Here is a 22879-nt window from a genome sequence, read left to right as displayed (position 1 = left end):
ACAGAGACTTGGGGAGGACCTGTGACGTGGCTGATGGTTGCTGCAGCCCTTCTGTTGCGGCCGTGTGCCCGCGATCCGGCCCTGCTGACGCCCGCAATCTGCTGGGTGAGAGCCTCACAGGAGGGCAGTGGGGTAGGAGGGATTCTGAAGGAAAACAGTTGCATTAATGGCACTAAACGAGTCCTTAAAACCCGCGTGTTGATTTTCACAACCCGCCGGCACCTCGGAGTGCGTTCAACCACCCCTACAGCCGCGGTTCAGAGGTGAAGGGAAAACCCCCATTATTGAGAAACGCATCCTGGGTGGGAGGGGAGGAGTGGGACGGACCTCATCTCTCCATCCAGGGGATCAAATGCACAACAGGGGGTCAAAGTCCTCCAGGTTTCACCCCACGGTGTTCAGAGAATCAGTCTGGGGGTGGCAACAACCCTCCCGGCCACCTTTATGCCATGGGAGTGTGGCTGACGCCCTTGGTGTCTGGTGGAGGCGGCCCTGGAGGTGGCCCAGGAGGTGGCACAGGGTGGGTGGCAGCAGCGTGTCGCTCCAGGAGGGTGCGGTGGGAGAAACCTTTGGTGCAGAGGCGGCACTGGAAGCGTTCAGCGCGGTGGGTTCGCATGTGGACGTTGAGGGAGCTCTTCTGGGTGAAACGTTTGCAGCAGATGCTGCACTGGAAGGCACGGACGCCCGTGTGGGTCACCATGTGCTTCAGCAGGTAGTCACGGAGCGAGAAGGAGCGCCAGCAGATGGAACACTGATGGGGCTTCTCGCCTGTGGGGAGGCAGAACAGGTCAATGGGGAGCAGCACGGGTCAACGTGAGGCAAGACAGATCAGTTACAGGCCAACACGCAGCAGCACGGGTCAACATCGTCAACATGGAGCCTTGTGGGCTGACAGCAGGTCATTGTGGGCCTACACAGGTCAACATCATCAACATGGAGCCACGTACAGGTCAACATCGTCAACATGGAGCCATGTACAGGTCAACATCATCAACATGGAGCCATGTACAGGTCAACATCGTCAACGTGGAGCCATGTACAGGTCAATGTGATCAACGTGGAGCCACGTACAGGTCAACATCATCAACATGGAGCCACGTACAGGTCAACATCATCAACGTGGAGCCATGTACAGGTCAATATCATCAACATGGAGCCACGTACAGGTCAATGTGATCAACATGGAGCCATGTATAGGTCAACATCATCAACGTGGAGCCATGTACAGGTCAACATCATCAACGTGGAGCCATGTACAGGTCAACATCATCAACATGGAGCCATGTACAGGTCAACATCGTCAACATGGAGCCATGTACAGGTCAACATCATCAACATGGAGCCATGTACAGGTCAACATCATCAACATGGAGCCATGTACAGGTCAATGTGATCAACATGGAGCCACGTACAGGTCAACATCATCAACATGGAGCCATGTACAGGTCAACATCGTCAACATGGAGCCACGTACAGGTCAACATCGTCAACATGGAGCCATGTACAGGTCAACATCATCAACATGGAGCCATGTACAGGTCAATATCGTCAACGTGGAGCCATGTACAGGTCAACATCATGAACATGGAGCCATGTACAGGTCAATATCGTCAACATGGAGCCATGTACAGGTCAACATCATCAACGTGGAGCCATGTACAGGTCAATATCGTCAACGTGGAGCCATGTACAGGTCAACATCATGAACATGGAGCCATGTACAGGTCAACATCGTCAACATAGAGCCATGTAAAGGTCAATATCATCAACATGGAGCCATGTACAGGTCAACATCATCAACATGGAGCCACGTACAGGTCAACATCGTCAACGTGGAGCCACGTACAGGTCAACATCGTCAACGTGGAGCCATGTACAGGTCAACATCGTCAACATGGAGCCATGTACAGGTCAATATCGTCAACGTGGAGCCATGTACAGGTCAACATCGTCAACATGGAGCCATGTACAGGTCAATATCATCAACGTGGAGCCATGTACAGGTCAACATCGTCAACGTGGAGCCACATACAGGTCAACATCATCAACGTGGAGCCACGTGGGCTGACAGCAGGTCATTGTGGGCCTACACAGGTCAATGTCATCAACATGGAGCCATGGAGGCTGACAGCAGGTCATCATGGGCCTACACAGGTCAATATCATCAACATGGAGCCATGTAGGCTGACAGCAGGTCATTGTGGGCCTACACAGGTCAATATCATCAACATGGAGCCATGTAGGCTGACAGCAGGTCATTGTGGGCCTGCACAGGTCAATATCATCAACATGGAGCCATGGAGGCTGACAGCAGGTCATTGTGGGCCTACACAGGTCAGCATCATCAACATGGAGCCACGTGGGCTGACAGCAGGTCATTGTGGGCCTACACAGGTCAGCATCATCAACATGGAGCCATGTAGGCTGACAGCAGGTCATTGTGGGCCTGCACAGGTCAATGTCATCAACATGGAGCCATGGAGGCTGACAGCAGGTCATTGTGGGCCTACACAGGTCAATGTGATCAACATGGAGCCTCGTGGGCTGACAGCAGGTCATTGTGGGCCTGCACAGGTCAACATCATCAACATGGAGCCATGTAGGCTGACAGCAGGTCATTGTGGGCCTACACAGGTCAATGTCATCAACATGGAGCCATGTAGGCTGACAGCAGGTCATTGTGGGCCTACACAGGTCAATGTCATCAACATGGAGCCACGTAGGTTGACAGCAGGTCATTGTGGGCCTGCACAGGTCAATGCCATCAACATGGAGCCATGTAGGCTGACAGCAGGTCATTGTGGGCCTACACAGGTCAATGCCATCAACATGGAGCCACGTAGGTTGACAGCAGGTCATTGTGGGCCTGCACAGGTCAATGCCATCAACATGGAGCCATGTAGGCTGACAGCAGGTCATTGTGGGCCTACACAGGTCAATGTCATCAGCATGGAGCCATGTAGGCTGACAGCAGGTCATTGTGGGCCTACACAGGTCAATGTCATCAACATGGAGCCATGGAGGCTGACAGCAGGTTGTTGTGGGCCTACACAGGTCAATGTCATCAACATGGAGCCACGTAGGTTGACAGCAGGTCATTGTGGGCCTGCACAGGTCAATGCCATCAACATGGAGCCATGTGGGCTGACAGCAGGTCATTGTGGGCCTGCACAGGTCAACATCATCAACATGGAGCCACATGGGCTGACAGCAGGTCATTGTGGGCCTGCACAGGTCAGTGTCATCAACATGGAGCCACATGGGCTGACAGCAGGTCGTTGTGGGCCTACACAGGTCAACATCATCAACATGGAGCCACGTAGGTTGACAGCAGGTCATGGTGGGCCTACACAGGTCAATATCATCAACATGGAGCCATGGAGGCTGACAGCAGGTCGTTGTGGGCCTGCACAGGTCAACATGAGACATATGTGGGCCAACAACAGCGTGCCAGGCTCCGCATCTTTGTCCTCACCCATCCCCACGCTGCCCCCCATCAGAAGGACCCACACGGGGCCTGCTCTGTCCCTACACCCCCCCCTGACCCCACGAGGAGCCACACGGACCCCTCTTCCCCACTTTGTCCCCTTACCAGAGTGGATGAACATGTGCTTGGTGTAGTTCTTACGGGAGCTGAAGGTCTTCTGGCAATGGCCGCACTGGTAGGACGGCTCAGGGCGACGTGACGGCCCGGCCCGCGGCACCTTGGGGACCAGAGCGACTCCACCACTCGTCCCCCCTTCTGCAAACCCCTCCTCGTAGAGGGGTGGCACAGGGGGGGCAAAGCCCAGGCTGCTCCCTGCCAGCTCCACCTCTGTCCCAAAAGCCGGACCCCTCCCCGACGCCTCCAGGCTGCACTCAGGTCCCACTTTGCCCCCATCGTCGCTGGGCCAAGGTGGCAGGAAAGCATCAGAGAAAACATCAGGGGGACCGAAAAACAGCGGCTCTTCAGCAGGGAACGGCGGGGGGGGCGCTGAGCCTTCCTCATTGCCTCCCCCCACCTCCTCCTCCTCCTCCTCCTTGACCGGCAGCTGGAGCCGCAGCGGCTGCCTCTGTTTACGGCTGTGACAGCCGGACGCTCCGAAGAAGCCGTCGTTGTCCTGCGGCGGCATCAGGAGCTCACGGAGTTTGTGATGAGCATCAGGAGGCGGCGGCGGCGGCGGCCGGGCGGGCGGCAGCACTTTGGGCCCGCGGCTCTGCGAGATGATCTGCGTGCATTCATCGATCACCGTCTTGATCTGTAGGATGGAGGCGGCGGTGAGGATCTGCAGAGCTTCGGATTGGGCCACCACCAGGCACCCGCTGTACATGAACTCCACCAGCTGCCTGACGGCCCCGCTGGGGACGACGGGGGGCACTTCGATGGCCGAGTGACCCAGCAGCAGTTTGTCGTGGAAAAAAGGGCTGCCGGCCGCCAGGACGCAGCGGTGAGCGCGCAGGGTGGCTTCGCGGATGCGAACGGTGACGTCGCAGAAGTGGCCTCCCAGGCGCTGCCCGTTGAGGGTCTCCAACAGCGAGCGGCTGAAGTTCTGCAGGTGGATGTAATGCACCGCCTCGGCCATGGCGGAGGGGACGGCGGCCGTCGCTGAGGGACCTGAAAGCACCAGGGTGAATCACCGAGGTTGGAAAAGACCTTCAGGATCCTACCAGCAGTCGCTAAGCCACGTCTGTGGCTCCATCAGCACAGCGGTGGCCAGGGAGGCGATCGTCCCCCTGTGCTCTGCAGGCCTGCAGCCCCCAGGGAGCCAGAGGAGCCACAGAGATGAGCAGGGAGCTGGAGCAGCTCTGCTATGAGGACAGGCTGAGAAAAGCAGGGTGACCTCACTGCACCACGCAGTACCTGAAGGGAGCCTGCAAACAGGAGGGGAAGCAGCTCTTGGGCAGGGGAGACAACAGCAGGACGAGGGGAAATGGTTTGAAGCTGAAGATTGAGGTTGGATGTCAGGGGGAAATTCCTCCTAACGTCCAGCCTCGCCCGGCGCCGCTTGAAGCCGCTCTGCTTCTATCCCCAGTTACACGAGAGAAGAAGCTCCGACCCCCAGCTCACCACTACGCCATTACAGACAGCAGCCAGGTCTGCCCCGAGCCGCTCCTCCTCATCAGCCCCGAGCTCCAGGCCCCTCGCAGCTCCGTTGCCCTTCCTGGAACCCGCTCCACGTACCGGGGGCCGCCCGCAGAACGCGACGCTCGCACTCACCTCGCCGCAGCCGCCGCCGCCTTCCCCCCACGCCCCGAAGCGCCGCCGCCGCCGCCGCTCCTTCCGGTCGCCTTCGCTTTGCGTCACTTCCGGCCAGTGAGCGGAAGTGAGCTAGGATCATCGAGACTAGGAGAGAAAGCGCGGTCCTCCAGCAACCATAGAGACGGACTAGAGGGGGGAGACACACTGACGACCCCCATAGAGACCCGGCCAGTGGGCGGAAGTGAGCTAGGATCATAGAGACTAGGAGAGGAAAGCGCGGTCCTCCAGCAACCATAGAGACGGACTAGAGGGGGGGAGACACACTGACGACCCCCATAGAGACCCGGCCAGTGGGCGGAAGTGAGCTAGGATCATAGACACTAGGAGAGGAAAGCGCGGTCCTCCAGCAACCATAGAGACGGACTAGAGGGGGGAGACACACTGACGACCCCCATAGAGACCCGGCCAGTGGGCGGAAGTGAGCTAGGATCATAGAGACTAGGAGAGAAAGCGCGGTCCTCCAGCAACCATAGAGACGGACTAGAGGGGGGAGACACGCTGACGACCCCCATAGAGACCCGGCCAGTGGGCGGAAGTGAGCTAGGATCATAGAGACCAGGAGAGGAAAGCGCGGTCCTCCAGCAACCATAGAGACGGACTAGAGGGGGGAGACACACTGACGACCCCCATAGAGACCCGGCCAGTGGGCGGAAGTGAGCTAGGATCATAGAGACTAGGAGAGAAAGCGCGGTCCTCCAGCAACCATAGAGACGGACTAGAGGGGGAGACACACTGACGACCCCCATAGAGACCCGGCCAGTGGGCGGAAGTGAGCTAGGATCATACTGATCTGTTCTGACCCACACTGATCTGTGCTGACCCACATTGATCTGTACTGACCCACATTGATCTGTTCTGACCCACACTGATCTGTTCTGACCCACATCGATCTGTTCTGACCCACATTGATCTGTGCTGACCCACATTGATCTGTTCTGACCCACATTGATCTGTACTGACCCCCATTGATCTGTACTGACCCACACTGATCTGTTCTGACCCACATCGATCTGTTCTGACCCACACTGATCTGTGCTGACCCACATTGATCTGTTCTGACCCACATCAATCTGTGCTGACCCACACTGATCTCTACTGACCCACACTGATCTCTACTGACCCCCATTTGCCCCACACTGACTCAATCGAGTCAAGGCACCACGGAGGCGCCCCATAGAGATGCTTTGTTCCTCCACGAAGCTTCCTGGCTGCTCCAAGGGGATTCTTCAGTGCTCCAAGAGCACCTTTGGGTGCTGCTGGCCCCCAAAACATCCTTGCTGATCCCAGGAGCTGCTCCTGTCCCCCGTGGCGATGCTTGGTTTCACAAGGACAATTCTTGGCCGCCCCAGTTCATCTTTCCTTCCCTGTTCTACGCTCTGTTGCCCCATTTGGATGCATTGGGTGCCTACAGGGTGGCGCCCGCATCCCCGGGGGCGAAGGCTGGCCCTGATGCCACCCCTATGGGGCAGAACTGACGTCCCTTTGTCCACCTGTGTCCCCTGGGGGGTGGGCAAGGACTGGGTAGAGCCTGGGGGGGGGGGAAGAGGAGGTGGGAGGTTCCTTGTGTCCTCCTGTGCCCGAGGCCAGGGTGGCACCAGCAGTGCCAGCGCTGGAGGCTGCAGGGGACAAAAAGCAGGGTGGTGTTTTTGCCAACCCCCCCCCCCAAACCCTATGGGGGAGGTGGGGAGGGGGGACCGAGGTTTTGTGTCGTTGAGCCTGGAGCAGTTTGGGTCATGATGGGATGAGGGAGCCCCTCGAGGTGGCACGGGTGAGTGGGGGCTGGGATGGGGAGGGGGAGGGGAAGGGAGGTGAGGATTCCCCCATTCTCATCCATTTTAGGGGGGTTTGGGGGGGGGGGAGAAGGGAGGTTGAGGACTCCCCCACCTTCACCCATTTTGGGGGGGTTTGGGGGGGGGGAACAGAGGTGAGGGACTCCCCCATCCTCACCCATTTTGGGGGGGGGGGGAAAGGAGCTGAGGACTCCCTCCATCCTCATCCATTTTGGGGGGGTTTGGGGGGGGGGGGGAGGGAGCTGAGGATTCCCCCACCTTCACCCCAGGCATTGATGGGGGGGGGATGGGGGGGGTGGGATAGGCTGAAATATGAAGGGACCTCATGGACTGGAGGAAGGGGGGGACATCAAAAACCTGGGGGGGGCTCCATCCCAAGATGCCCACTTGGGGGGGGGGGGGGGGACGTAGGGATTTTGTAGGGATGCCGGGAGGGGGAACCCCCACCCAACTGAACCAATGGTCCAGGAGGGGGGGGACGGGGACGGTTGTCCGGTGAGGGAAGAGGGGTGGATTTAGGGAGACCCCCCCTCAACCATAGGGGGGGCGGGGGGGGGGGGGAGGGGCGGGGGGGTCCGAGAGAGGCTGAGTGAGGTTGTGGGGGGCCCCCATTTATGGGGATCCCCGATGTCCTGCATTGGGAGGCGCAGGGATGGAGAAGCCCCCTTGAAATCAGAGCCCCCCCCAGCACCCCATTAAAGGACCCCAGACCCCATTTCCCCAACTATTTTCCCTTATCGGGGCCCCAACCCCCCCCCCCCCCCCCCCTCCCTCCCTCCCTCCTTCCTCCCCCCCTCCCCCCCCCCCCACCTCGGCCCCATTGGCCTCCAGCCATCCCCAAGGCTGGGAATTGGGACACGGGCGGGGACGGCGGCCGCTGCTGCCCCACAGCCAACGCTGCTCCTGTTTCCAACCGTGGGAAAGCACCCAAGGGTGGGGGTGGTGGGGGGGGTGGGGGGAAGGAAAGGCTCCCAACCCCCCCCCCCCCCCCCCCAAAATCCCACCCTGTCTCACCCCCCCTTTGCTGTCCCTTCCCCCTCCAGGCCAAGCGCCGGCTGGAGCTGGAGGCGGAGCTTCGTGACCTCAGCAACCAGGTGGGCGGGGTCAGCGAGGTGTCACTCAACGCAGAGCCCCGCCTTCCCGCGGAGCCCCCGCCTCCTTTTTTTTACATAGGAGCTGTCAATCAACACCTTGTGCCCCGCCCCCTCCTGCAGGTGGCGGCGCTGGGGCGGAGCCTGGCGCACGAAAGGGGGCGGAGCCTGGCGGAGGGCGGGGCTTTGAGGGCCCTCGAAATCGCGGTGGGCGGAGCCAAAGCAAGAGTGGGCGGAGCTTTCCGGGCCCGGGATCGAGCATGGGAGCGGCTGCGGCAGCAGCAGGTGGGCGGGGCCAGCGATGGGGGGGGCGTGGCCAGGGAATTGAGCAGGGGATAAAAAGGAGGGGGCGTGGCCTAACGTAGCCCCGCCCACCCAGGAGGCCGGTCGCGGGTTGTGGGCGGAGCTTGAGGCGGCACGTGCGGCGCGGGAAGGGGCGGAGCTTCGGGCGCAGGAGGCGGAGTCACAATGCCGGGAAAAGGAGGCGGAGCTGAAGAGGATGCGGCAGGTGGGCGGGGACAAGGAGGGCGGGGGCGTGGCTACAAGGGGGTGGGCGTGGCTACAAGGGAGTAGACGTGGATACACTGAAAGTGGGCGTGGCCAATTGACTCGGGGCGGGGTTAAACGGACAGGGGCGGGGTTTAAACGGACGGGGGCGGGGTTAAACGAACAGGGGCGGGGTTAAACGGACGGGGGCGGGGGTTAAACGGACGGGGGCGGGGTTAAACGGTCAGGGGCGGGGGTTAAACGGACAGGGGCGGGGTTAAACGGACGGGGCCGGGGTTAAACGGACGGGGGCGGGTTTAAACGGACAGGGGCGGGGTTAAACGGACAGGGGCGGGGTTTAAACAGACAGGGGCGGGGTTAAACGGACAGGGGCGGGGTTAAACGGACAGGGGCGGGGTTAAACGGACGGGGGCGGGGTTAAACGGACAGGGGCGGGGTTAAACGGACGGGGGCGGGGTTAAATGGACAGGGGCGGGGTTTAAACGGACGGGGGCGGGGGTTAAACGGACGGGGCGGGGTTAAACGGACGGGGCGGGGTTAAACGGACGGGGGCGGGGTTTAAACGGACGGGGCGGGGTTAAAACGGACGGGGGCGGGGGTTTAAACGGACGGGGGCGGGGTTAAACGGACGGGGGGCGGGGCTTGGCGCCATAGTGGGCGTGGTTTCCATCACGGCCCCGCCCACAGGCAGTGGCTGCAGCCCAGCATGCCCCGGCGGCAGGCAGAACAGGAGCGGGACGACGCCTCCACCCGCGTGCCCCTCCCACCCCCAACCACGTGAGTGACCGCCTTTTGGCCACGCCCCCCCCCCTTGGCCACGCCCACAGCCTATACCCCCCCCCAGTGTCCCCACGCAGCCCTGCTGACCCTATGGCCCCTATGGGTGCAGGGGGGACCTCGACCCTGTGGGGCTGCAGGCAGCGCTGGTGGAACTGAGGGGGCACAACTGGGAGCTGCGGCAGCGCCTGCACCAAAGGCTTGAGGAGGTGGGGGGCTTATGGGGCATCTATGGGGGGACCTATGGGGGAACCTATAGGGGCACCTATGGGGGTATCCATGGGGCACATGTGGGGATACCTGTGGGGCACCTATAGGGGTACCTATGGGGGGGACCTGTGGGGCACATATGGGGGCACCTATGGGGGACCTATAGGGGCATCTATGGGGCATCTATGGGGCAGCTATAGGGGTATCTATGGGGGGACCTGTGGGCTACTTATGGGGGGACCTATGGGGTACCTGGGGGCTACTTATGGGGCTCTTATGGGGGTATCTGTGGGGCACATGTGGGGATACCTATGGGGCACCTATAGGGGCACCTATGGGGGGACCTGTGGGCCAAATATGGGGGCACCTATGGGGTCCTATGGGGTTACGTATGGGGTGACCTATGGGCTACATATGGGGGGGACCTATAGGGGTACCTGTGGGTTCCTATGGGGTACCTATGAGGGTACCTATGGGGGACCTGTGGGCCAAATAGGGGGGGCACCTATGGGGAACTATAGGGGCATCTATGGGGGGCACCTATGGGGGCACCTATGGGGGACCTATAGGGGTATCTATGGGGGCATCTATGGGGCACCTATGGGGGCACCTGTGGGCCGAATATGGGGGTACCTATGGGGGCACCTGTGGGCCAAATATGGGGGCACCTATGGGGGACCTATAGGGGCATCTATGGGGGCATCTATGGGGCACCTATGGGGGTATCCGTGGGGCACATATGGGGGCACCTATGGGGAACTATAGGGGCATCTATGGGGGCATCTATGGGGGACCTATAGGGGTATCTATGGGGAACCTATAGGGGCACCTATTGGGGGACCTGTGGGCCAAATATGGGGGCACCTATGGGGACCTATAGGGGCATCTATGGGGGACCTATAGGGGTATCTATGGGGAACCTATGGGGGCACCTATGGGGGTATCTGTGGGCCACCTATGGGGGGCACCTATGGGGAACTATGGGGGCACCTATGGGGGTATCTGTGGGCCACCTATGGGGGCACCTATGGGGAACTATAGGGGCATCTATGGGGGCATCTATGGGGGACCTATAGGGGCATCTATGGGGGACCTATGGGGGCATCTATGGGGGCATCTATGGGGCACCTATGGGGGTACCTGTGGGGCACATATGGGGGCACCTATGGGGAACTATAGGGGGCATCTATGGGGGCACCTATGGGGACCTATAGGGGCATCTATGGGGGCATCTATGGGGGACCTATAGGGGCACCTATGGGGCACCTATGGGGCACCTATGGGGCAATTCCCATGGGGGGCAATATATGGGCGCACTTATGGGGCTCCGGCCGGGGCGTTGGGACCCACGGCTTCCCCCTACGATTCAGGCTGAGGAGCTGCAGCGGGCGCTGCTGGCTGCCAAGGCGAGGAGCAGAGCGGCGGCGGAGGCGAAGGCGCAGCTGGAAAGGGAGCGGAAGGGGCTGCAGGGGAGGCTGCAGCACCCATGGGTGCCCCCGCACCCAGCCGAAGGCACCCTGAGCGCCCGCTGCCGCCACCTGCAGGAGGCGCTGCGCCAAGAGGAGGGGTGAGAGATGGGGGGGGGGGGGGGGCCGAAATCCGACCGGGGGGCTCCAGGGGGGACCCAAGGGTGGCCCAAGGTCCTCCAGGAGGTCCTGGGTGGCCCCAGGGGGACCCCATGGTGTCCCTATAAGTGTTGGGTGGCCCAAGGGTGACCCAAGGGTGCCAGGGTGGGCTTGGGTGACCCAAAGTCCTCCAGGAGGTCCTGGGTGACCCAAGGGTGACCCCATGGTGTCCCTATGAGTGTTGGGTGACCCAAGGGTGCCAAGGGTGGGCTTGGGTGACCCCAGGTCCTCCTGAAGGTCCTGGGTGGCCCAAGGGTGGTCCTGAGGTGGCCCAAGGGTGACCCAAGGGTGCCAGGGTGGGCTTGGGTGACCCAAGGGTGACCCAAAGTCCTCCAGGAGGTCCTGGGTGGCCCCAGGGTGACCCCATGGTGTCCCTATGAAGTGTTGGGTGGCCTCAGGGTGGTCCCAAGGTGGCCCAAGGGGTCCCAAGGTGGGCTTGGGTGACCCAAGGGTGGCCCCCAAAATGTCCCATGGTGTCCCTATAAGTGTTGGGTGGGCCCCAGGGTGGTCCTAAGGTGCCCAAGGGTGACCCAAGGGTGCCAGGGTGGGCTTGGGTGACCCAAAGTCCTCCAGGAGGTCCTGGGTGACCCAAGGGTGACCCAAAATGGTCCCATGTGTCCCTATAAGTGTTGGGTGGCCCAAGGGTGGTCCTGAGGTGGCCCAAGGGTGACCCAAGGGTGCCAGGGTGGGCTTGGGTGACCCAAGGGTGACACAAGGTCCTCCAGGAGGTCCTGGGTGACCCCAGGGTGACCCCAAATGGTCCCATGGGTGGCCCCAGGGTGACCCCATGGTGTCCCTATGAGTGTTGGGTGGCCTCAGGGTGGTCCCAAGGTGGCCCAAGGGTCCCAAGGTGGGCTTGGGTGACCCAAGGGTGGCCCCCAAAATGTCCCATGGTGTCCCTATAAGCGTTGGGTGGCCCAAGGGTGCTCCTAAGGTGGCCCAAGGGTGCCAGGGTGGGGCTTGGGTGACCCCAGGTCCTCCAGGGGGTTCCTGGGTGGCCCCAGGGTGACCCCATGGTGTCCCTATGAAGTGTTGGGTGGCCTCAGGGTGGTCCCAAGGTGGCCCAAGGGTGACCCAAGGGTGCCAGGGTGGGCTTGGGTGACCCGAGGTCCTCCAGGAGGTCCTGGGTGGCCCCATGGCGCCCCAAAGAACGTCCCTCAAAGCCTCCCCTTCCCTTCCCTTCCCTTCCCTTCCCTTCCCTTCCCTTCCCTTCCCCTTCCCTCTTCGCCCTTCCCTTCCCTTCCTTCCCTTCCCTTCCCTTCCCTTCCTTCCCTTCCCTTCCTTCCCTTCCCTTCCCTCCCTTCCCTTCCCTTCCCTTCCCTTCCCTTCCCCTCCCTCAACCATCCCTCCCCTCCCTCCCCTCCCCACCCTCCCTCCCCTCCCCTCCCCTCACCCTCCCCTCCCCTCCCACTCCCCTCCCCTCCCTCCCTTCCCTTCCCTTCCCTTCCCTTCCCTTCCCTTCCCTTCCCTTTCCCTTCCCTTCCCTTCCCTTCCCTTCCCTTCCCTTCCCCTTCCCTTCTTCCCTTCCCTCCCTTCCCTCCCCTTCCCTCCCCTTCCCTCCTCTCCCCTCCCCTCCCCTCCCCTCCCCTCCCCTCCCCTCCCCTCCCCTCCCTCCCCTCTCCCTCCCTTCCCTTCCCTTCCTTCCCTTCCCTTCCCTTCCCTTCCTTCCCTTCCCTTCCCTCCCTTCCCTTCCCTTCCCCTTCCCTTCCCTTCCCTCCCTTCCCTTCCCTCCCCTCCTCCCTCCCCTCCCCTCCCCTCCCCTCCCCTCCCCTCCTCCCTCCCTCCCCTTCCCTTCCCTTCCTTCCCTTCCCTTCCCTTCCCTTCCTCCTTCCCCTTCCCTTCCCTTCCTCCTTCCCTTCCCTTCCCTTCCCTTCCTTCCTTCCCTTCCCTCCCCTCCCTCCCCTCCCTTCCCTCCCTTCCCCTCTCCCCTCCCCTCCCCTCCCCCTCCCTCCTTCACCCTCCCCTCCTCCCTCCTTCCCTCTCCCCTCCCTCTCCCTTCCCTTCCCTTCCCTTCCCTTCTTCCCTTCCCTTCCCTTCCCTTCCCTTCCTTCCTTCCCTTCCCTTCCCTTCCCTTCCCTTCCCTTCCCTTCCTTCCCTTCCCTTCCCTTCCCTTCCCTTCCCTTCCCTCCCTTTCCTCCCCTTCCCTCCCCTTCCCTCCCTCCCCTCCCCCTCCCCTCCCTCCCTCCCCTCCCTCTCCCTCCCCTCCCCTCCCTCCCCTCCCCTCCCTTCCCTTCCCTTCCCTTCCCTTCCCTTCCCTTCCCTTCCCTTCCCTTCCCTTCCCTTCCCTTCCCTTCCCCTCCCTCCCCTCCCCTCCCCCTCCCCTCCCCTCCCCTCCCCTCCCCTCCCTCCCTCCCCTCCCCTCCCCTCCCCTCCCCTCCCCTTCCCCTTCCCCTTCCCTTCCCTTCCCTTCCCTTCCCTTCCCTTCCCTTCCCTCCTTCCCTTCCCTTCCCTTCCCTTCCCTTCCCTTCCCTTCCCTTCCCTTCCCTTCCCTTCCCTTCCCTTCCCTTCCCTTCCCTTCCCTTCCCTTCCCTTCCCTTCCCTTCCCTTCCCTTCCTTCCCTTCCCTTCCCTTCCCTCCCTTCCCTCCCCTTCCCTCCCCTTCCCTCCCCTTCCCTTCCCTTCCCTTCCCTTCCCTTCCCTTCCCTCCCTTCCCTTCCCTTCCCTTCCCTTCCCTTCCCTTCCCTTCCCTTCCCGCAGGGCGCGGGCGGCTCTCGGCCGGGCGGCTCGGGGGGCGGCGCGGCGCCTGCGGGGGCTGCAGGCGGAGCTGGAGGAGCAGCGGCTGCGGGGGGAGCGGCACCGGCTGCAGGTGGGGGGCAGCGCGTGTCTGCGTGTCCCCACATCCCGCCCCATATGTCCCCATATGTCCCCATATGTCCCCACATGTCCCCATATCCCACCCCATATCCCACCCCATATCCTCCCATGTCCCCATATGCCACCCCATGTTTCTCCATATCCCCCCACATCCCCATATCCCCATATCCCACCCCACATCCCCCCATATCCCCACATGTTCCCATTTACCCCCACGTCCCCATATCCCACCCCATATCCCCATATCCCCACATGTCCCAATGTCTCCACATGTCCCCATATCCCACCCCATATCCCCCCACATCCCCCCATATCCCCACATCCCCCCTTATCCCCATATCCCCCCATATCCCCAAATGTCCCCACATCCCCCCATATCCCACCCCATATCCCCACATGTCCCAATGTCCCCACATTTCCCCCATATCCCCATATCCCCCCATATTCCCATATCTCCCCATATCCCCATATCCCCACACGTCTCCATATCCCACCCTATATCCCCATATCCCCATGTGTCCCAATGTCTCCCCATATCCCCATATCCCACCCTACATCCCCCCATATCCTCATATCCCACCCCATATCCCCACACATCCCCATGTCCCCCCCATGTCCCCATATGCCACCCCATGTTTCTCCACATCCCCCCATATCCCCATATCCCCCCATATTCCCATGTCCCCATATCCCACCCCACATCCCCCCATATCCCCATATCCCCCCCATGTCCCCATATCCAACTCCATATCCCCACGTCCCCATATCCCCACACGTCCCCATATCCCCTCCATATCCCACCCCATGTCTCTATATCCCCCCACGTCCCCATATGCCATCCCATATCCCCTCATGTCCCCATATCCCCCCCACATCCCACCCCACATCCGCCCATGTCCCCATATCCCCATATCCCCCCATATCCCCATATCCCACCTCACATCCGCCCATATCCCCATATCCCACCCCATATCCCCCCATATCCCCATATCCCCCCATATTCCCATGTCCCCATATCCCACCCCCACATCCCCCCATGTCCCCCATATCCCACCCCATATCCCCCCATATCCCCACATGTCCCAATGTCCCCCCATGTCCCTATATTACACCCCATATCGCACCCCATATCCCCCCATGTCCCCATATGCCACCCCATGTCCCCATATATCATCCCATATCCCCACGTCCCCATATCCCCATATCCCATCCCATGTCCCCATATTTCACCCCATATCACACCCCCATATCCCCACGTCCCCACATGTCACCCACATGTCCCCATATCCTCTTATTCCCCACATCCCACCCCATATCCCCCCATGTCCCCACATCCCCCCATATTCCCATATACCACCCCATATCCTCCCATGTCCCCATATGCCTCCCCATGTTTCTCCATATCCCCACACATCCCCATATCCCCATATCCCACCCCACATCCCCCCATATCCCCCATATCCCCCCCATGTCCCAATGTCTCCCCATATCCCCATATCCCACCCCATATCCTTCCATATCCCCATATGCCACCCCCACATCCCCCCATATCCCCATATCCCCCCATGTCCCCATATCCCCCCACGTCCCCCCATATCCCCATGTCCCCATATCCCTCCATATCCCCATATCCCCACCCCATATCCGCCCATGTCCCCATATCCCACCCCACATCCCCCATATCCCCATATCCCCCTATGTCCCAATGTCTCCCCATATCCCCATATCCCCCCATATCCCCCCATATCCCCATATCCCCCCATGTCCCCATATCCCCATATCCCCTCATGTCCCCACATCCCCCCATATCCCACCCCATATCCCCACATGTCCCAATGTCCCCACATTTCCCCATATCCCCATATCCCCCCATATCCCCCCATATCCCCCCATATTCCCATATCCCCCCATGTTCCCATATCCCCATATCCCACCCCATATCCCCATATCCCCACACGTCTCCATATCCCACTCCATATCCCCATATCCCCACGTGTCCCAATGTCCCACATGTCCCCATATCCCACCCCATATCCTTCCATGTCCCCATATCCCACCCCATATCCCCCCATGTCCCCATATCCCCACGTCCCCATATTCCCACATGTCCCCCATGTCCCCCCATGTCCCCATATGCCACCCCACATCCCCCCCATATTCCCATATCCCCCCATATTCCCATGTCCCCATATCCACCCTACATCCCCCCATATCCCCATATCCCATCCCATATCCCCATGTCCCCTTATTTCACCCCATATCGCACCCCATATCCCCCCATTTCCCCATATCCCACCCCACATCCCCCCATGTCCCCACATCCCCCCATATCCCCATATCTCCACATTTCCCCACATCCCACCCCATATCCCCACACATCCCCATATGCCACCCCACATCTCCCCATATCCCCCTATTCCCCATATCCCACCCCATATCCCCATATCCCCATATCCCCCCATGTCCCCACATATCCCCACATATCCCACCCCATATCCGCCCATGTCCCCATATCCCCACACGTCCCCATGTCCCCCCCATGTCCCCATATCCCACCCCACATCCCCCCATATCCCCATGTCCCCATATCCCCCCATATCCCCATATCCCATCCCATATCCCCCATGTCCCCTTATTTCACCCCATATCCCCATGTCCCCATATCCCCCCATTTCCCCATATCCCCACATGTCCCAATGTCCCTACATGTCCCCATATCCCACCCCATGTTTCTCCACATCCCCCCATATCCCCATATCCCACCCCACATCCCCCCATATCCCCACATGTCCCAATGTCTCCACATGTCCCCATATCCCACCCCATATCCCCCCATATCCCCCCATATCCCCATATCCCCCTCATGTCCCCACATCCCCCCATATCCCCACCCCATATCCCCACATGTCCCAATGTCCCCACATTTCCCCATATCCCCATATCCCCCCATATCCCCCCATATTCCCATATCCCCCCCATGTCCCCATATCCCCATATCCCACCCCATATCCCCATATCCCCACACGTCTCCATATCCCACCCCATATCCCCATATCCCCACATGTCCCAATGTCCCCACATGTCCCCATATCCCACCCCATATCCTTCCATGTCCCCATATGCCACCCCCATATCCCCCCGTATCCCCCCATATCCCCATATCCCCCCATGTCCCCACATCCCCCCATATCCCCATCCCCCCCCCCACACCCCCCCATCCCCCCCCATCCCCGCAGGCAGAAGCAATCGATGCCGCATGCCGCGCGGCGCAGGATCAGCTGGCGGTGGTGACATTGGGGACGTCGCGAGCCAGGCTCAGGCTCAGATCCTCCGCGGGGCCCTGGATGAAATCGGGGACGGCGCCGCAGCCACCGCCTGCCACGTGGCTGCACTGCGGGTCCGCCTCAGGTGGGACCTCAGTGGGCACCTATGGCCCCCATAGCACCCTATAGCACCCTATAGCCCAATACAGCACCCTATGGCCCCTATAGCACCCTATGGCCCCTACAGCACCCTATGGCCCCTATAGCACCCTATGGCCCCTATGGCACCTATGGCACCCATAGCACTCTAATAGCCCCCTATAACACCCTATGGCCCCTATAGCACCCTATAGCCCCTACAGCACCCGATTAGAGCCCCCTAGAGCACCCTATAGCCCCCTACAGCACCCTATAGCCCCATACAGCACCCTATGGCCCCTATGGCACCCTATAGCTCCCTATAGCACCCTATAGCACGCTACAGCACCCTATAGCCCCCTACGGCACCCTATAGCACCCTATAGCCCCTACAGTACCCTATGGCCCCTATAGCACCCTATGGCCCCTATGGCACCCTATGGCCCCTACAGCACCCTATGGCCCCCATAGCACCCTATGGCCCCTACAGCACCCTATAGCCCCCTACAGCACCCTATGGCCCCCTATAGCACCCTATAGCCCCTATAACACCCTGTAGCCCCCTATAGCACCCTAAGGCCCCCTATAGCACACTATGGCCCCTATAGCACCCTATGGCCCCTATAGCACCCTATGGCCCCCATAGCACCCTATGGCCCCTACAGCACCCTATGGCCCCCATAGCACCCTATGGCCCCTACAGCACCCTATAGCCCCCTACAGCACCCTATGGCCCCCTATAGCACCCTATAGCCCCTATAACACCCTGTAGCCCCCTATAGCACCCTAAGGCCCCCTATAGCACACTATGGCCCCCTATAGCACCCTATGGCCCCTATAGCACCCTATGGCCCCCATAGCACCCCTATGGCCCCTATAGCACCCTATGGCCCCCATAGCACCCTATGGCCCCCATAGCACCCTATGGCCCCTATAGCACCCTATGGCCCCCATAGCACCCTATGGCCCCCGTAGCACACTGTGGCCCCTATAGCACCCTATGGCCCCCATAGCACCCTATGGCCCCTATAGCACCCTATGGCCCCTATAGCACCCTATAGCCCCTATAGCACCCTATGGCCCCCCATAGCACCCTATGGCCCCTATAGCACCCTATGGCCCCTACAGCACCCTATGGCCCCTATGGCACCCTATAGCCCCTATAGCACCCTATGGCCCCCATAGCACCCCTATAGACCCATACAGCACCCTATGGCCCCCTATGGCACCCTATGGCCCCTATGGCTCCTACAGCACCCTATGGCCCCTATAGCACCCTATAGCCCCTACAGCACCCTATAGCCCTGTACAGCACCCTATGGCCCCTATAGCACCCTATGGCCCCCTAGGGCACCCTATGGCCCCTACAGCACCCTATGGCCCCTACAGCACCCTATGGCCCCCATAGCACCCTATGGCCCCTACAGCACCCTATGGCCCCTATGGCACCGTATGGCACCCTATAGCACCCTATAGCACCCCTATGGCCCCCCATAGCACCCTATGGCCCCTATGGCACCCTATAGCCCCTACAGTACCCTGTAGCCCCTACAGCACCCTATGGCCCCTACAGTAACCCTATGGCCCCTATAGCACCCTATAGCCCCTATAGCACCCTATAGCCCCCTACGGCACCCTATAGCCCCTACAGCACCCTATGGCCCCCTATAGCACCCTACGGCCCCTATGGCACCCTAAGGCCCCTATAGCACCCTATGGCCCCTACAGCACCCTATGGCCCCTATGGCACCCTATAGCCCCTATAGCACCCTATGGCCCCCATAGCACCCTATGGCCCCCTATAGCACCCTATGGCCCCTAAAGCACCCTATAGCTCCCTATAGCAACCTATGGCCCCCATAGCACCCTAAGGCCCCTATAGCACCCTATGGCCCCTACAGCACCCTATAACCCTTATAGCACCCTATGGCCCCTATAGCACCCTATGGCCCCCATAGCACCCTATGGCCCCTATGGCACCCTATGGCCCCTACAGCACCCTATGGCCCCTATGGCACCCTATAGCCCCTATAACACCCCGTAGCCCCCTATAGCACCCTATAGCCCCCTATAGCACCCTATGGCCCCTATAGCACCCTATGGCCCGTATGGCACCCTATAGCCCCTATAGCACCCTATGGCCCCTACAGCACCCTATGGCCCCCTATGGCACCCTATGGCCCTCATAGCACCCTATAGCCCCTACAGCGCCCTATTAGAGCCCCCTAGGGCACCCTATAGCCCCCCTACAGCACCCTATAGCCCTGTACAGCACCCTATGGCCCCTATAGCACCCTATAGCCCCTATAGCACCCTATGGTCCCTACAGCATCCTATGGCCCCTAGAGCACCCTATAGCCCCCATAGCACCCTATTGCCCCCTATAGCACCCTATGGTCCCTACAGCATCCTATGGCCCCTACAGCACCCTATAGCCCCTACAGCACCCCTATTGCCCCCTATAGCACCCTATGGCCCCTACGGCACCCTATGGCCCCTACAGCACCCTATAGCCCCTACAGCACCCTATGGCCCCCATAGCACCCTATAGCCCCTATAGCACCCTATGGCCCCCATAGCACCCTATAGCCCCTACAGCACCCTATTAGAGCCCCCTAGGGCACCCTACAGCCCCCTACAGCACCCTATGGCCCCTATAGCACCCTATAGCCCCCTACAGCACCCTATGGCCCCTACAGTACCCTATAGCCCCTATAGCATCCTATGGCCCCTATGGCACCCTATGGCCCCCTATAGCACCCCTATAGCCCCTATAACACCCTGTAGCCCCCTATAGCACCCTATAGCCCCCTATAGCACCCTATGGCCCCTATAGCACCCTATGGCCCGTATGGCACCCTATAGCCCCTATAGCACCCTATGGCCCCTATAGCACCCTATAGCCCCTATAGCACCCTATAGCCCCCCTACAGCACCCTATAGCCTCTTATAGCACCCTATGGCCCCTATAGCACCCTATGGTCCCTACAGCATCCTATGGCCCCTACAGCACCCTATAGCCCCTACAGCACCCTATTGCCCCCCTATAGCACCCTATGGCCCCTATAGCACCCTATGGCCCCTACAGCACCCTATGGCCCCTATAGCACCCTATGGCCCCTATAGCACCCTATGGCCCCTACAGCACCCTATGGCCCCCCTAGGGCACCCTATGGCCCCTACGGCGGCCTATGGCCCCCTATAGCACCCTATGGTCCCTATAGCACCCTATGGCCCCCATAGCACCCTATAGCCCCCTGTAGCACCCTATGGCCCCTACAGCACCCTATAACCCCCATACCACTCTATAGCCCCCTATAGCACCCTATGGCCCTCCACAGCCCCTGTTTGACCCCTTACACCCCCTATAGTCCCCTATACCCTCCCACAGCCCCTATAGCCCCTTATAGGACCCCTACAGCACCCTATAGTCCCCCACAGCCCCTATAACACCCTATAGCCCCTATAGCACCCTATAGCCCCTATAGCACCCTATGGCCCCCATAGCACCCTATAGCCCCCTATAGCACCTTATGGCCCCTATAGCACCCTGTGGCCCCTACAGCACCCTATGGCCCCCATAGCACCCTATGGCACCTACAGCACCCTATAGCCCCATATAGCACCCTATGGCCCCCTACAGCACCCTATGGCCCCTATAGCACCCTATAGCCCCCTATAGCACCCTATGGCCCCTACAGCACCCTATGGCCCCTATAGCACCTATGGCACCCATAGCACCCTATGGCCCCTATAGCACCCTATAGCCCCTATAGCACCCTATAGTCCCCCACAGTCCCTATAACACCCTGTAGCCCCTATAGCACCCTATGGCCCCTATAGCACCCTATAGCCCTCCACAGCCCCTATTTGACGCCTTACACCCCCTATAGGCCCCTATATCCTCCCAGAGCCCCTATAGTCCCTTATAGGACCCTATAGCACCCTGTAGCCCCCCACAGCCCCTATAGCACCCTATAACCCCCTGTGGACCCTTACAGCCCCCATAGCACCCTACAGCCACCCCTACAGCACCCTATAGTCACCCACAGCCCCTATAACACCCTGTAGCCCCTACAGCACCCCTATGGCCCCTATAGCAGCCTATGGCCCCTACAGCACCCTATAACCCCCATAGCAGCCTATGGCTCCTATAGCACCCTATGGCCCCCATAGCACCCTATGGCCCCCTAGAGCACCCTATGGCCCCTACAGTACCCTATAGCCCCCATAGCACCCTATAGCCATATACAGCACTCTATGGCCCCTATGGCACCCTATGGCCCCTACAGCACCCTATGGCCCCCATAGCACCCTATGGCCCCTATAGCACCCTATGGCCCCTACAGCACCCTATAGCCCCTAGAGCACCCTATGGCCCCTATAGCACCCAATGGCCCCTATGGCACCCTATGGCCCCTAGAGCACCCTATAGCCCCCTATAGCACCCTATGGGCCCTACAGCGCCCTATGGCCCCCTATAGCACCCTATGGCCCCTACAGAACCCTATAGCCCCTATAGCACCCTATGGCCCCCTAGGGCACCCTATAGCCCCTACAGCACCCTATGGCCCCTACAGCAGCCTATAGCCCCTATAGCACCCTATAGCCCCCCACAGCCCCCTATAGCCCCCTGTAGCCCCTACAGCACCCTGCATAGGGCTGTGTAGGGTGAGGGGGTCGTGCGGGGGGGGGGCCGTATGGGGTCAGCACGATTTTGGGGGGGGGGGGGGGGGGGAGGCTTTCAGGACCCCCTCCGACCCCGTGCCGATGTCCCCCCCCAGGTGTGGACCCCCTGACGCTGAGCCGCACGGTGCGCAGGATGCTGAGGGGGGAGGAGGAGGAGGAGGAGGGGAGCGGGGGGGGGCAGAGCAGCAGCTCGGAGTGAATGGGAGCCACGGGGAGGGGGCGGGGGCTTAGAGAGGGGGCGGGGCTTAAAGAGGGGGCGTGGTTGAGAGGGGGCGGAGCCAATGGGGGGTATGGCTGAAAGGGGGTGGGCTACGTGGGCGTGGCTTAAGGAGGGCGGGGTCGAAAGGGGGCGTGGCTGGAAGGGGGCGGAGCCAATTGGACGTGGCTTGAAAAGGGGGCGTGGCCTTAAAGAGGCGTGGCTTAGAAGAGCGCGTGGCTGGAAAAGGTGGTGGCGCTCAGGGGCGTGGCTTAAAGGGGGAGGAGCTTGAAGGGGCGGAGCCAAAGAGAGCTCGAAGTGGGTGTGGCTTGAAGGGGGCGTGGCTTGATATGGGCGGAGCCGATTGGACGTGGCTTTAAAAAGGGAGTGTGGCTTAAAAGGGGGGTGAAGTCAAAGGGCGTGGAATAAAAGAGGCGTGGCTTTAAAAGGAGGCGTGGCTTAAAGGGGGAGGGGCTTAAGGGGGGCGGAGCCACTATAACCACAATGGGGCGCTGTCAGTGGGCGTGGCATAAAGGGGGCA

The 22879-nt window shown here is 60.7% G+C and overlaps 2 protein-coding genes across 2 annotated transcripts; one reads left to right on the top strand and one right to left on the bottom strand.

The window, feature by feature from the left end:
- Positions 1 to 72: 72 nt before the first annotated feature.
- LOC125687705 (zinc finger and BTB domain-containing protein 45-like) lies at positions 73 to 6728 on the bottom strand. Its single transcript, XM_048932948.1, has 3 exons — positions 5198 to 6728; positions 3593 to 4594; positions 73 to 768 (listed from the first exon to the last, which is right to left on the bottom strand). Exons 1-3 carry the CDS (start codon positions 5472 to 5474, stop codon positions 443 to 445), a joined length of 1605 nt encoding a protein of 534 aa, XP_048788905.1. The 5' UTR covers positions 5475 to 6728; the 3' UTR covers positions 73 to 442.
- LOC125687706 (uncharacterized) lies at positions 830 to 17449 on the top strand. The gene is made up of 13 exons (XM_048932949.1): positions 830 to 1042; positions 1074 to 1383; positions 1415 to 1538; positions 1601 to 1693; positions 2035 to 2094; positions 8073 to 8123; positions 8244 to 8405; positions 8500 to 8628; positions 9315 to 9404; positions 9517 to 9613; positions 10985 to 11181; positions 13936 to 14044; positions 17289 to 17449. The coding sequence occupies exons 1-10, from the start codon at positions 874 to 876 to the stop codon at positions 9607 to 9609; spliced, it is 1281 nt and encodes a 426-aa protein (XP_048788906.1). The 5' UTR covers positions 830 to 873; the 3' UTR covers positions 9610 to 9613; positions 10985 to 11181; positions 13936 to 14044; positions 17289 to 17449.
- The last annotated feature ends 5430 nt before the right edge of the window (positions 17450 to 22879 follow it).

This window comes from Lagopus muta, unplaced genomic scaffold (assembly GCF_023343835.1).
Source record: "Lagopus muta isolate bLagMut1 unplaced genomic scaffold, bLagMut1 primary scaffold_165, whole genome shotgun sequence".
NCBI lineage: Eukaryota > Metazoa > Chordata > Aves > Galliformes > Phasianidae > Lagopus > Lagopus muta.
The sequence above is the reverse complement of the archived record's forward strand: the minus strand, read 5'-3'. Positions and strand labels throughout refer to the sequence as shown.